The 13,934-nt window shown below is 45.1% G+C and overlaps 3 protein-coding genes across 5 annotated transcripts in view; 1 reads left to right on the plus strand and 2 right to left on the minus strand.

The window, feature by feature from the left end:
* The window catches only part of Gpn3 (GPN-loop GTPase 3), a 12,443-nt gene extending 10,430 nt beyond the window's left edge, over nucleotides 1–2,013 (minus strand). The window contains exon 1 of one of the 2 annotated variants that reach the window (XM_013349756.2): nucleotides 1,928–2,013. Coding sequence is in view for 1 of the 2 variants with exons in the window: in XM_005344452.3 (XP_005344509.1) it covers nucleotides 1,888–1,935 (48 nt within the window). In the remaining variant the exon portion in view is untranslated. Of the gene's footprint in view, nucleotides 1–1,887 lie in introns of both variants that reach the window. The other variant, XM_005344452.3, reaches the window with a different exon arrangement.
* Nucleotides 2,014–2,142: 129 nt separating this feature from the next.
* Fam216a (family with sequence similarity 216 member A) lies at nucleotides 2,143–11,635 on the plus strand. The gene is made up of 7 exons (XM_005344453.3): nucleotides 2,143–2,611; nucleotides 3,803–3,861; nucleotides 5,114–5,235; nucleotides 8,388–8,517; nucleotides 8,597–8,768; nucleotides 9,833–9,915; nucleotides 11,124–11,635. The coding sequence occupies exons 1-7, from the start codon at nucleotides 2,547–2,549 to the stop codon at nucleotides 11,231–11,233; spliced, it is 741 nt and encodes a 246-aa protein (XP_005344510.1). The 5' UTR covers nucleotides 2,143–2,546; the 3' UTR covers nucleotides 11,234–11,635.
* A 1,474-nt stretch (nucleotides 11,636–13,109) lies between these two features.
* Nucleotides 13,110–13,934, minus strand: part of Vps29 (VPS29, retromer complex component) — a 9,146-nt gene continuing 8,321 nt past the window's right edge. For both annotated transcript variants that reach the window (XM_005344455.2, XM_005344454.3), the window contains one exon: nucleotides 13,110–13,599. In XM_005344455.2, the coding sequence (XP_005344512.1) occupies nucleotides 13,482–13,599 (118 nt within the window). In that variant the 3' untranslated portion in view covers nucleotides 13,110–13,481. The remainder of the gene's footprint in view (nucleotides 13,600–13,934) is intronic.

Below are 13,934 nucleotides of genomic sequence, written 5' to 3' on the forward strand. Positions count from 1 at the left end.
GAAAAACCAAAAAAAAAAAAAATAAAATAAAATAAAAATAAAAAAAAATAAAAAACAATTATGAGTATATTCCTCATAATATGAAGGTAACTATAAAATTCTAAGTAACTTTTTCCAGACATGGGGGTGCCTTCCTATATCCCAGAACAAAGGAAGTTGAGGCAAGCGGACCATGAGTTTAAGGCCAGCGTGGACTACACAGGAAGAATTTGTCTTCAAAAACAACCAAACTCAACTTTTTAAAACTTATTGTTGTTGTTGCTGTTTACAGTGCTGGGGACTGAACTCAGGGCCTTGTCAGTAACAGGCAAGCGCCTACCACCAAGCTAGATCCCAGCCTATGTTACCTACAATTTTCCTCTTGATCCACGCCCACAGTGCTGGGTAACAGGCATGTGCTACTCAGCCCCACTTGTGGAAGGTGCTGTTTTTGAGACAGGTGTTCACTGTGTTGTTCTGCCTCGCTCTGTAGACCAGGCTGGCCTCAAACTTACAGAGATCCACTTGCCTCTGCCTCCAGAGTGCTGGGACTCGAGGTGTACACCCCCACATTCTGCACTTCTGGAATCTACATGGGAAGCCTACTCAGGCCAGGAGGCATGCTGTGTTTATCAACCCCCTGACTCCACCCTTGGAGGCCTCAGCATCTGCTGTTCATTTTCCTATTCTAATAGCCCACCCCAATCACTGGTCAGCCAATCAGGAAACTAGATTTTGTTTTTCTCTTGGAGACAGGGTCTTTCTTGCTGTGTTGCTCAGATTGGCCTCAAACTCAAGATTCTCCTGACTTCTGTTTCCCAAGTGTTGGGGTCAAAAGCACACCACAGCTACAGCCTTACTAATGCTGTTGCCTAGGGGCTGGGAATAGTCGTGCACAACTTTAATCCCTGCACTTGAGGCGTATCTCTGAGTTGGAGACTAGATAGACACCATGGGCTACACAATGAATTCCAGGCCAGTTAAAAGCTAGTGAGACTGTTTCAGAAACAAACAACAACAAAACACCTAACACACACACACACAAAGAATGAAAACCTGCAATACAGCAGGGCGGTGGCGGCGCACGCCTTTAATTCCAGCACTCGGGAGGCAGAGGCAGTTCGAAGTCAGCCTGGTCTACAAGAGCTAGTTCCAGGACGGGCTCCAAAAGCTACAGAGAAACCCTGTCTTGAAAAAGCTGCAATACACATTCTTTGTGAACTGCAGAGATGTCTGAGTGTTTAAGAGCACTTGCTGCTCTTGTTGAAGATCTGGGATTTCTGCAAGCGACACCCTCTTCCGGTCTCTTTGGGCAGTGCACACAAGGGAGACATACCTCAGAAATCCATAACCCAACTCTCCCCTCCCACCTCCCCGGGCTGCGATGGAACCCAACGCTCAAACTTCTGACTAACAGTGACGAACAAGACCCTATTCTGGGTGTGTGGCAGAGGGCCTGATCTGAAATTAGACAATAATGGACTCAAATTCTGGCCAGAACTAACCGTATCTCGTTTTCTTTAATCTGTAGAATGAGTATAGGCCCAAACTCACGGAGTGGTTATGAGAACATTTGGGACGACCAGAGCAGTTCCTGGAGCAAAAGTATCCTAATACTGTTATTATTTTAAAAGTCTGTATTGTGTGGGCACGTGCACATGGATGCACCGTTCGCAGAGGCCTTGGGCTGGAGTGACAACTGTGTGTGGGTGCAGGGACCCGAACTCGAGTCCTCTGGAACAGCAGAACAAGCTCTTACGCGCTCAGCCGCCTCTCCTGCCCCCAGTAACTACTAACGCTTGCCTTTACTCTCCCAACAAAAACAAAGTACAAGCAGAGAGCGGAAGCGAATTACCCAGGGTGCCCCGGGGCCCCAGAGCCCACGAACCGCAGCTCCTCGAGCCTCACCTTCCCGCTGCCCGCAGGCCCCATAACTAGCTGCGCGTACCGAGGCATTCCAGCCGGCCGGGTTCTCTGCCGCCTGCTACACTCCCTTCAGCCTTCGCGCGAGGACCCCTGAGTTCCGGGGGCGTTGGGTACAAGCCAATCACGACCCAGATCGTCACTGGTACGTATCACACCTTCGACTACGGAGCGTCCCAAGAGCCAAAACTCCTGAAAACGCGTCCTGAGAAAAACGAGAAGGTTTCACGCGTGCGCAAAGAGAGCTGCGGGGAGTTGTCGGTTGGTCCACGGACGAAGCTGGTTGCCTAGGTGATAGCGAATCGCGAATAACGCTCAGCACCCGAGGGCAGGCGCACTGTTCTTGGGTTTGACTCCTAGGGTGACAACCCAAGACTTGCAGATCCGCTGAGGGTCTGGAATACTGAGGAGGAAGACACCTTTTGCTTTAAGGGAGCGTGTGTGTGACCTTTCCCAGACGCGTCCCTGTCACGGAGAGATGCCAAGGCGCAGAAGCCTGGTCACCTGAGGCCTCCTCCAACCCGGGTCTAGCTCCAGGGGCTCGGGTCGCCTTCGGCACCGTCCCGAAGCCGCTCGGACAAGGTCGGAGGGTAGAGCCGGAGGACACGGCCTCACAGCGGGCGTGGCGCACGCGTACCGACGGGATGCCGAGCCGTTCTCCCGGGGCCGCCGAGCTGCCCGCGTTGGCCAGGACGGAAGACGGCGACGGGTGAGGCCCGGGAACCCCTGCTTAAGATGGGGCCCCTGGTGAGGCCGGGACTCTGCTGGCGAGGGGAAGGGCTTGCCAGGCGTCCTAGGAGCAGGACAGCCACTGTCACCCGCTCGGGCTTTCAGCCCCGGAAAGGGCCTTGCGAACCCAGCGGGAGCCGAAGACCCAGCCCCTCGGCTCCCAGTCCCCCAGCCCCGCCACCAATCCACTCCCTGAGACGTTGGCAGCCTCTTTTGTCGGATGGAGCTGTGTGCTAGCAAGTTGATCTTGACTTGTTTGGCAGATTGGTTTCTTGATGCACAGTCACGTAGCTCAGGCTGGTCTTGAACTACTCGTTCTCCTGCTCCACTTCAGAGTGTAGGGATGGCGGGTGTAGACTACGACTCCTGGCCCGGGCGGGTTTTAACTGTTTCCTGGATAGCGATTACCGTAGGCTTCTGATGTCAAGGCTAAGGGCGGCTAACCATGCTTCCCTGTCCCCGTCCCCCACTTTTGCTTCCTTAAAATCAAGAGCAGCAGGATGACCGGGATTCAGATAGGTTCACAACCATGGCGCTTGCTGAATCCATGGCTGTGAAATACATATTTACATTTATTAAATATATATTCATATTAAATGTACATTTTATTGTACGTATGTATATATTTGCTGCTAAGACTTCTTAAAGATGAAATGTCAGATTCTTTCATGTTCTTCACAATGCTTGGAGGTGTGCTGGTTCAATGAACTCACAGTTATTGAGAAACTGCAGGAAGCAATTTAATTTTTTGAGAAAAGTAAAAAGAACCGATACAAGATTGGAAACGTTACAGGCCAGTTCTGGTTCAATTTACTAGTAGTTCCAGCACAAAATAGTTATTCTTTTCAGTACTGAAATTATCAAAGAACAAAAAAGATATCCTGCGTACAGGAACCAAACTACTCACTTGGTATCGCTGTAAGAATTAGACTGGGGAGCTACGAAAGTGGAACTGGGGAGATGGCTCAGTGGTAGAGCACTTGCCTAGCATTTGTGAGCCCTGGGTGCTATCCCCTAGTAATGCACTCACTCTCGTCCTGGAGAAAATTTGCAAGACATTGATGGAAACAGGAAAAGTAAAAAAGCACGTGAGCTGTCTGTCACTGGACTTTCTGTCTTCACTGGCTATCAAGCTGCCAGATTATATATTATGTGTGTTCTTTTCTAACAGGTCAGCTGGACGCTTTTATCACCAGAATTCGAAAGGCACTGGTGAGCAGCATAAAGCAGGTAATGCATGTAGATTGCAGACTTGAGAGAAGCCAGTTTGCTTGACACTAATTACACAATGGAGTTTTAACAATAGGCTCAAAGGGCTGGCAAAATGGACTAGCTGATTTCAGTTCCCCCAGAACCTACCGATTCTTTTAAGTTGTTCTCTGACTTCATCCTGCTTTCCCATTTTCTCCCCACCTCACACATCTGCAAATGTAAAACAGACTTCACTAGATTGAATGTGGGGCTCTGTGCATGCTAGACAGCTACTGAGCTGTAGCCCTAAAGAATGGACTTTAACATCCTCAGTAAACTTGAAACGCTTTTCAGAGTTTCAAAGATCACTTCTTTCTCTTATGTTAATCTATGTTTTTGAGACAGGGTTTCTGTGTGTAACCCTGACTCTATAATATTTTTTTTAGTACCAATGAATTCTAAAAGAACTGTGTTGAGAATTAGCATTGGTTGGAAAGCAGAGGGCATACCTGTTGTTTACACATGGACTGAAGGGAAATCCTACACAAACAGCTTCAAAACCATCAGCTATTTCACAAGGAGCACTTTTCAGATACCTCTTTTTGATGAAGTTAAGAGAAAAACATCATCTCCTCAAGGCCTCTTACTAATTTTCCAGGGCAAGGGGAGGTGGTTTACTGTCTTGGTAGCACAGGTGTGTGTAGGGAATACCAGAGAACAGCTCTGTGGAGTAATGTCCCTCCTTCCACTTTACAGTCCAGGGATTGAACTCAGGTTGCCATCTTGCCGGCCTGCATCTTATTTTTCTTTGCACTAAACTGCTGATGAGTGATTATGAACATTTTTTTTTTTTTTTTTTTTTTTTGGTTTTTTCGAGACAGGGTTTCTCTGTGGTTTTGGAGCCTGTCCTGGAACTAGCTCATGTAGACCGATTCTGAACATTTTTTGAGACAGAATTTCTCTAACAGTTCTGGCTGCCCTACGTAGACCAGGCTGGCCTTGAACTCACAGAGATCCGCCTGCCTCTGCCTCACAAGTGCTGGGATGAAAGGCATGGGCCACCCTGCCCAGCTTTTGAGCATCTTTCAAAGTGTATATTGGCTATGTATTAACATCTTTGGAGACATGTCCATTTCTGATGTTTGTATGCTCTAAAAATAAAGGACATACATATTATACATTACCTCAAATTTTAACTATCTGACTTAAAATACTTGTATAACTGCTTCAGGATATTCACAAGTATAAATATAGATATATATTCATAATTATTAATGATCTTTGTCTACAGATAGAATCAAAGAGGGGCACAGAGTGTACTCACACATTGCCAAGCTGCAGGAGTTATGGAAAACCACTCAAATCCAAACAATTCATATACCTAAATCAGTGACAGATTCATCTTTTCTAAAGGTAAGACCAGAATTTAAAGTAAAAATTTACCTATAGTTGTCTGTGTGCAGGTCAGAGAACAACTTGTGGGAACCAGTACTCTCCTTCACCTAGGGAGCAGACTCAGGCAGTCAGGCTTGGCAGCAAGCACTTCTACCTGCTAAGCCATATTGCCAGCCTCTGAAATGTTTCTGAAGGAAGCTGAATCTTAAACCCAGGGCACCATGCATACTAACCAAGTAATCTACACCAAGCTATAGATCCAGAACTTGTGACTGAAGATAAACTACTCGGATAGAAGTTTAGGCCCAGAAGACTACATGGTGTATCCAGAACACTGTCAAGGAGTCTGTGTGTGAAGGCAGCCTCCTGCAGAGCAGTGGTCAGGCAACACTGTGAAGCCTGTCTGCTTCCATTTTTTCTTGTAGCTCTTCCTTTTGGATACTGGCCAAAGCCTAGGCATGCTGTCCCTGGCACTCTAGGCTTTCTCCCTGGTTCTCTGACTTTCATACCTGACTTTCTTTCCATTCCCCTCCTCCTGGCGGTTGCCAGAAATTTTCAGCTTACCTGGCCTGTTGTATTTTCCTGACACTTAAAAAAATGTCCTCAGAAAGAATTGATGAGATAGCACAGGCCTTATTCCAGCACTGGGAAAGCAGAGGAAGGTAAATTTCTCTGAGTTTGAGGCCAGCCTGGTCTATGTAGAAAGTCAGAAGCCAGCCAGGGCCACATAGTAAAACCTTGTTTCAACAACAAATAAAACAGAAACAAAATTCACCCATCCCCAAAGCAGAGTCAGTAAGTATATTGAATAAATTCATGAATGACTACAAGGATTATAGATTCCCTATCACTTTGGAGCCTGTCCTGGAACTCACTCTGTAGACCAGGCTGGCCTCGAACTCAGAGATCCACCTGTCTCTGCCTCCGCCTCCCAAGTGCTGGGATTAAAGGCGTGTCCCACCACTGCCTGGCAGAACTATTGATTTTTATTCTTCATTAATGATCAAACCTGTGAGAACTAAGTATGGTGGCATGTGTCTGTAGTCCTAGCTACTGGGGAGGTTGAGGCAGGAGGGTGGCATGAGCTCAGGACTTTAAGACAACCCAGGGTGGCTGGAGAGATGGCTCAGAGGTTAAGAGCACTGCCTGCTCTTTCAAAGGTCCTGAGTTCAAGTCCCAGCAACCACATGGTGGCTCACAACCATCTGTAATGAGATCTAATAAAGCTTAGTGGACTGGTAGGTTCTTCTGGCCAACTTTCCTACTCCTCTTTGGATTAATGACTTATTCAATAATGTAAATTCTAGGTGTATGTATACATACATCAATAACTGAGTTTTGCATCTTTGAGGGGGCAATACAGGGTTTCTCTGTGTAGCCTTGGCTGTCCTAGAACTCTCTTTAAATTCAGAGACCTGCCTACCTCTGCCTCCTGAGTGCTGGGATTAGAGGGATGTGCCACCACCACTTGGCTGAGTTGTGCATCTTAAGGAAGGACATGTTTCTTTTAAAAAGGAAGTACACTCAGTCAAATTAGATTAAATGATAAAACCTGGCATGGTGGTACACACCTGTAATCCCTGTCTTCAGGAGATGGAGGAAGGTGGACCAGAAATTGAGGGTCATTCTGTTACATTTCAAGGTCAGGGCCAGCACGGGATGTTTGAAGCCATGTTTTTAAAAAAAAAAATTAGGGGCTGAGGAGATGGTTGAGTGATTAAGAGGACCAGAGTTTAGCCCTAGCACCCATGTCTAGGCTCACAACCACCTGTAACTCCAACTCCAGGGGACTGGACACCCTTTTCTGCATTCTGTGTGCACATACCCACATATAGACACATACTTTTTTAAAAACTTAGGTTGTAAACTAACTTACAGTATGGTCAACAGAGGCAGCAGATACTCTTCTGCTCCCGGAAAAGATGTATCTTTAGTTGAGACCAAGCAAACTAAGCTGCTTTCAGGTACCATCTTGTCCCTCAAAACACCATAGTAATCAGCACTCGGGAGGCAGAGGCAGGTGGATCTCTGTGAGTTCGAGACCAGCCTGGTCTACAGAGCTAGTTCCAGGACAGGCTCCAAAACCAGAGAAACCCTTTAATCCCAGCACTCGGGAGGCAGAGGCAGGTGGATCTCTGTGAGTTCGAGACCAGCCTGGTCTACAGAGCTAGTTCCAGGACAGGCTCCAAAGCCACAGAGAAACCCTGTCTCGAAAAAACCACCATAGTAAGACAGCAAGGGCGGGGAGGAGAAGGTTCAGCTTGGAGAGGTGCTTGACACAAGCCTGGACCTGGGTTGTATTCCTGGGATCTGCACTGTGGAAGAAGACAACCCAAAGCTGCAAGTTGTCCCCTGACTCCACTCCCAGTACCTCCCCAACACATGCACAATAAATTAAACAAATAGGTAAATGAATAAATAGATTAAAAAGGGCAAGATATCCAACTTGAGAAGCTAGGTGGGGGTTCTAAAGCTTGCAGACAGAGAGCACAGCCCCCTCCTTTCAAGATCTGCGTTACTGTGGAATGGCAGCCAGAACCATTTGTATGTTTAAATAAGTGGTCATTTTCTTCTCCTTTGGCAAAGTTGAGTCAGCTAAATTTGCTTGTGAAAACCATATAGATGAAGTGGGACCACCCTCAACATCTATCCTTTCAGTAAAAAGACTGCTAACATGTGTTCTACAGTGAGGGGGTCTTGGGAACCAAGGCCAGCAGAGTTTCAGTCTGTGACAGATAAGGCAGTTCAGTTCAACACAACTCAGAAGCTGGTGTTGGTTTAAGCTTCAAAAGTTTGACCTCAGGTAGTTTATTTTAGGCACAGGTAAGCACAGCACAATTTGGGGAAAAGCTTTGTGGTAATAATGAACTCAATCATGTGTACACAGCAAAACTTAATGCATGACTACATCAAAACTCTGCAAAACACAGATAGTACTATACATTAATTGAGGAAAGAGGCTCAAGGGTCTTTTTTGATAAGGGTCTTGGGGAGGATTTGGTGTTTCCTGGCCACACAGATAATGCAAAGGTCACTAGGCTATTAATCACAGGTTATACATCTGTCCCTTAGGAGAGATGACTCTGTGTGTTTAATATTCCTGGTTCTAGGGCTTACCTGTGAGCCTTCTACAATACAGCAGTCAGTAGACCCCTCATTCTGTCTTTCAGCATCCGGAACTCAGCTCAGGCCAGAAGCGCTACCTGTGCAGCATCGCTAAGATCTGTAACTCCAGCTATCTGAGGACCTTAATGAAGCGGCAGTACATGCATATGTTTCATCATGGTTCACAAAAGCCAGGCAGGTGCACCTCCTCTTGGTTTCTTGTCAGTTCTTATGAGAAATGAAAGGGTCTCCTAACAGGTGGTTTGTGTGACAGGTGTCCTCACACATCACAGGAGCCATACCAGCTCCCGCTACTCACAGAAACAGCATCCCCCCTGCACTCCGTGGCGACACCACCTGGAGAGAGAGGACTCTTGGAACATTGCACCTGCAGCACCTGAAATGATCATCCATTCCCTCTGGCGGCCACTGAGACACAAAGAAGGGTCTGTTTCTTGAGGTTAAGAAGGAAAAACAAGCTGGGCGGTGGTGGCGCACGCCTTTAATCCCAGCACTCGGGAGGCAGAGGCAGGTGGATCTCTGTGAGTTCGAGGCCAGCCTGGTCTATAAAAAAAAAAAAAAAAAAAAAAAAAAAAAAAAAAAAAAAAAAAAGAAGGAAAAACAATACCTAGTTCTGTCTGAAGGGGATCCTCCTGGGTGATATTAAAGCTCTTATTTCCTATATGTTCACTCTGCTAAACTCAGACGAAGGGGCCACTTCTTCTTTATTGAGATGAGTGGGATATGACACTTCAGGGAGCTGGAGTTTCTGTGCCATGACAAATAGCCCAGGTATGACTCAAACTCATGGAAATCCTCTTGCCTCAGCTTCCCACATGCTGGAAGCACAGGTGTGCCACCACACCCAGCTATATCAGTCTTCTTCACAATATAATTAGGAGATTTGAAAACATTTTTAAATCAGGGCAAGATGGTTCAGCAGGTAAAAGCAACCTGTGTTTGATCCCTAGAACCCAGGGGAGGGGGAGGGAACAGAGTCCCCAAAGCTGTCCTCTGACCTCATACATGCACCCATATTGAGACACCCCATAAACAATAAACAAAGAAGTTCTGGGTCAGCTAGAGATAGTCTACTCTTCTCATTCAGGTTCCAAATGACGGAACGCCTCCAGAAGCAGCCCATAGTGATCCCGCAAAGGGGAGGACTGTAAAGCCAGGAGGAAGGAGGAGAAAAGCTGCCGTCAGCAGGCATAGTGGCATAAGCCTGTGCTCTCGGTACTTGGGAGGATCAGGAGTTTAAGGGCATCTTGGTCTACTGAGTGAATCTGAGGCAAGCCTAGACTATATGAGACTTGTGTCTCAAAATAACAAATCTATAGTTTACAACAACAGAAGCTTTAGTATTCAAACTGTGTGATAACATGCTGCAATCCAGGAGACTGGAGAATGAAGGGCCTTTGGTAAAGCCAGCAGCTAGTGGAGACTCTTCTGAGTTTCCCAGCAGTGGTCACTTTGGTGTCTCCAATTAAAATATTTCCCTTTGTCACAGGGTAAAAATTGGATATGCATTGAACACAAGATGCAAGTCACTGAGGAGTTTTAGAAGACCAAGCGGACTGCTCTTGCTACCAGGTAAATGTGGAATTAAGCAGGCATACACACATATAAATGGAGTTAAAGGATTTCTGTTTTTGAAACATGGTCTCATGTAGCGCAGGTGGACCTAGAACTCCTGACTTTTCTGCCTCCACCTCCCAAGTACTAGTGGGTAGAATTACCATGCCTGCCTTGCACTTTTGAACACTTTAAAATATACCAAATCAGATAATCATTTTAATTATGTCTTGATTAAAAATTTCAAGTGTGATGAGATCTGTCATTTCAAGTAAAAACTAACCACGGCAACATTATGACGTAAGTTAAGTCCCAGCACAGACACAGGGAATCTCTGAGTTTCAGGGCAGCCTGGTCTACACAGCCAGAGCTACACAGTAATACCTTATCTCAAAAACCAAACCAACTAAACATCAAATAGTGTATGCTTCTATTTAAAAGAATTAACTACTTGCTAGGCAGTGGTGGTGGCGCACACCTTTAATCCCAGCACTCAGGAGACAGAGGCAGGCGGATCTCTGTGAGTCTGAGGACAGCCTGGTCTACAGAGTGAGTTCCAGAACAATGAGAGCTACACACAAAGAAACCATATATTGAAAACCAGGGGAAAAAGGAGAATTAGTACTACTCAAAGAGTGAGAATCAGGTCTGTTCTTTTTCTGTGCTGGGTATATGCTCTTCACACGGACCTATACCCCTAGTCCTCCAAGATTTGTCACTATTGTCATTGTTGGTGCTTAGAATTTTTTTTGTTTTTTTGTTTTTGTTTTTTTCGAGACAGGGTTTCTCCTTGGCTTTGGCGCCTTTTTTGTTGTTGTTGGTTTTTTTTTTTAGGTGCTTAGAATTTTATATCCAGTCATATATGTTGGCACATGCCTTTAATCCCAGCACTCGGGGTACAAAGGCAGGTGGATCTCTGTGACTAGGAGGCCAGTTTGGTATCAAGTTACAGGCTAGCCAGAGCTACAAAAACCCTGTCTCAAAAAATAATGAGGCTGGAGATAAGGCTCGGTGGTTAAGAGCATCAGCTGCTCTTTCAGAGAACCTGCAATCCCCAGCACCCACTACTCTTGTTCCAAATCTGAGGTCCTCTTCTGCCCTCTGTGGACCCAGTTGTGCGCACACACAGAATAAGTACATAGACACACATGCAGGCAAAACACTCATACACATATAATAAAAATTTTATTTCCAAAACAGACTATAAACTCCTCTCTTCCCTTCAGTTTCTTCAGATGGTTCTCAGCCATGCACGAGTGAAGGAACAAAGGAAGAAGATCTACTGAATGAGTGCATGCAGACCATGTCTATTCAAGAACCGGACACCCCATCTTAGCCCCAAAGTCTCCAGACCAAGGTCAGCCATCAGCCAACATCCAGATGCTGAGCCAGAGGTAGACAGGGAAGAGTTGTGAGTCATGTATGGATAGTGCTAGTCACCAGTATGTCAATTGAGTTGTTGAGAAATTGACACAGCCTTCTTCATCCTATATGCTTCTGTGTACCAATGATATCTGTGTAATGTATGCTTGTTTCTAGCTAGGAACAATTAAAATTTTACTTGCCACATACACTAAATTTTTAAAAATTTATTTTATGTGCATTGGCGTTTTGCCTGCAGGTTTGTCTGTGCAAAGGTATTGAAACTCCTGGGATTATACTGGTGAGCTGCCATGTGGGTACTAGGAATTGAACCCAGGTCCACTAGAAGAGCACCAGCGCCTCTTTTGTTGTTGTTGTTTTGTTTTTGTTTTTTAAGACAGGGTTTCTCTGTGTAGCCCTGGTTGTCCTAGAACTCATTCTTCAGACCAGGCTGGCCTCAAACGGAGATCCACCTGCCCTCTGCCTCCTGAGTGCTGGGATTAAAGGTGTGCACCACTATGCCTGGTATGATTTTTTTTTCAATCTGGCAAATATATTAATTGTTCTTTCAGCTTATAATCAGTTCCAAAATAGTAATAGTTGAGTATTATATAAGATTTTTCTTGATTAAAGTAGGAAAACTGAAAAATATTTACACAAAATAGCACGTGTAGGTCATAACTTGTAGAGCAGGTACTCAATATTTGCTAGTAAATATAAATTATAAACCTATGGATAAGACAAGCGTGTTGGCATATATATTTAATCCTAGCACTTGAGAAGAAAGACAGGTTTCTTTGAGTTCCAAGCTAACCTGGTCTACACTTTGAATTCCACGAAAGCCAGGGCTACATAGTGAAACCTCCTCAAAAAGAAATTATTGTTACAAACAGATAAACACATTAGCAGCAGGAGGACTTAAGAATCACTGCTGACTTATTGTCAGCATGGTACAGTGTTCATAAGCTACGAAGCAGGTCTCATGTTTGACACCATCCTGCCTGGTCCTCCTGAAGAGAACGACAGGCATGTGCCACCACATGCCTTTACTCTAACACAGTGGTTCTCAACCTTTCTAATACTGAGACCCTTTCATAAAGTTCCTAATGTTGTGATCACCCCAACCATAACATTATTTTCATTGCTACCTCATAACTCAAAATAGAATTTTGCTACTGTTATGAATTGTAAATATCTGTTTTCTGATGGTCTCTCTCAGGTGACCCCTGTGAAAGAGTCATTTGACTCCCAAAAGGGAAAACCTACAAGTTGAGAACTACTACTGTTAAGACATCTGTAGCTGTGCACCCTGCACTCTTAACACATCTGTAGCTGTGCACCCTGTACTCTAACACATCTGTAGCTGTGCACCCCTGCACTCTTAACACATCTGTAGCTGTGCACCCTGCACTCTAACACATCTGTAGCCGTGCACCCTGCACTCTAACACATCTGTAGCTGTGCACCCCTGCACTCTATCACACCTGTAGCTGTGCACCCCTGCACTCTTAACACATCTGTAGCCGTGCACCCTGCACTCTAACACATCTGTAGCTGTGCACCCCTTCACTCTAACACACCTGCGGTTGCACTTGATATCTTTTTTTAACATTGTGCTTGTTTTGTTTTAGAGACTGTTTCCCTGTGTAGCTCTGGCTATCCTGGAACTCACTTTATAGACTGGGCTGGCCTTGAACTCAGAGATTCTCCTGCCTCTGCCTTTCAAGTTCAGAGATTAAAGGTGTAAGGCGCCTTTACTATGTGGTATTCAAGTCTTAAGAGCCTCTGTCTCTTGATTACTGGGATTTTAAGTCTGTAGTTTTTAAATTAAACACAGGTTTTCAAGAAAGTCTAAATGGAAGGTAACATTTATTACTAAAGAAGAGAAAACATACACAGAAATTCTGGATTCTTTCTCTTCATGCACTAGTTTTGTAATGAAGTCCAAATACCAACTAGGAAGATATTTACAAAGATAATTTTTTCTTAAATGGCCCTATACTGTATGGTGGACTTCTTTTCATAGAAACCATATACTGCAAGCTAAGGATATTCTTATAGTTTACAAGAATCTTAGAGGAACTATGTTCTAAACAGAAGATACCTTTTAGTGCAAAATATTATAAAAGTGACACAACTGTGTGCCTCTTAAGTGTTTAATTCATTCATTTGAACAAGAAAATGGGGGAAAAAAACAGAAAATGATCAAGACAAGCCTAGCTTTAAGATTTTTTGTATTCAATTCGCTCTACTTTCACATCATCTCCAATAAGCTGATAGACGTAAGTGACCACTGTAGAAGCCTGGATATCCATTAGGACAAATGAAGGAATAATATTTCTGGAAGAGAAATAAACTGTGTTAGTGTTTTGTACTAAAGCAAAAGCACTGTAAATTTCAATTCAAGGTATTGAACTCCAGGAGAAATCTGATTGTTACATTCACACTGAAAAGAACACCAGTAACAGGGTGGGGGTGGTGCACTCAGGGAGGCAGAGGCAGGTGGGTCTCTGTATGTGTGAAGCCAGCCTGGTCTACAAAGTGAGTTCCAGGGCAACCAAGGCTACACAAAGAAACCCTGTCTCAAAAAAGAAAGAAAAGCCGGGCAGTGGTGGCGCACGCCTTTAATCCCAGCACTCGGGAGGCAGAGGCAGGCGGATCTCTGTGAGTTCGAG

Source organism: Microtus ochrogaster, chromosome 2, assembly GCF_000317375.1.
Source record: "Microtus ochrogaster isolate Prairie Vole_2 chromosome 2, MicOch1.0, whole genome shotgun sequence".
NCBI lineage: Eukaryota > Metazoa > Chordata > Mammalia > Rodentia > Cricetidae > Microtus > Microtus ochrogaster.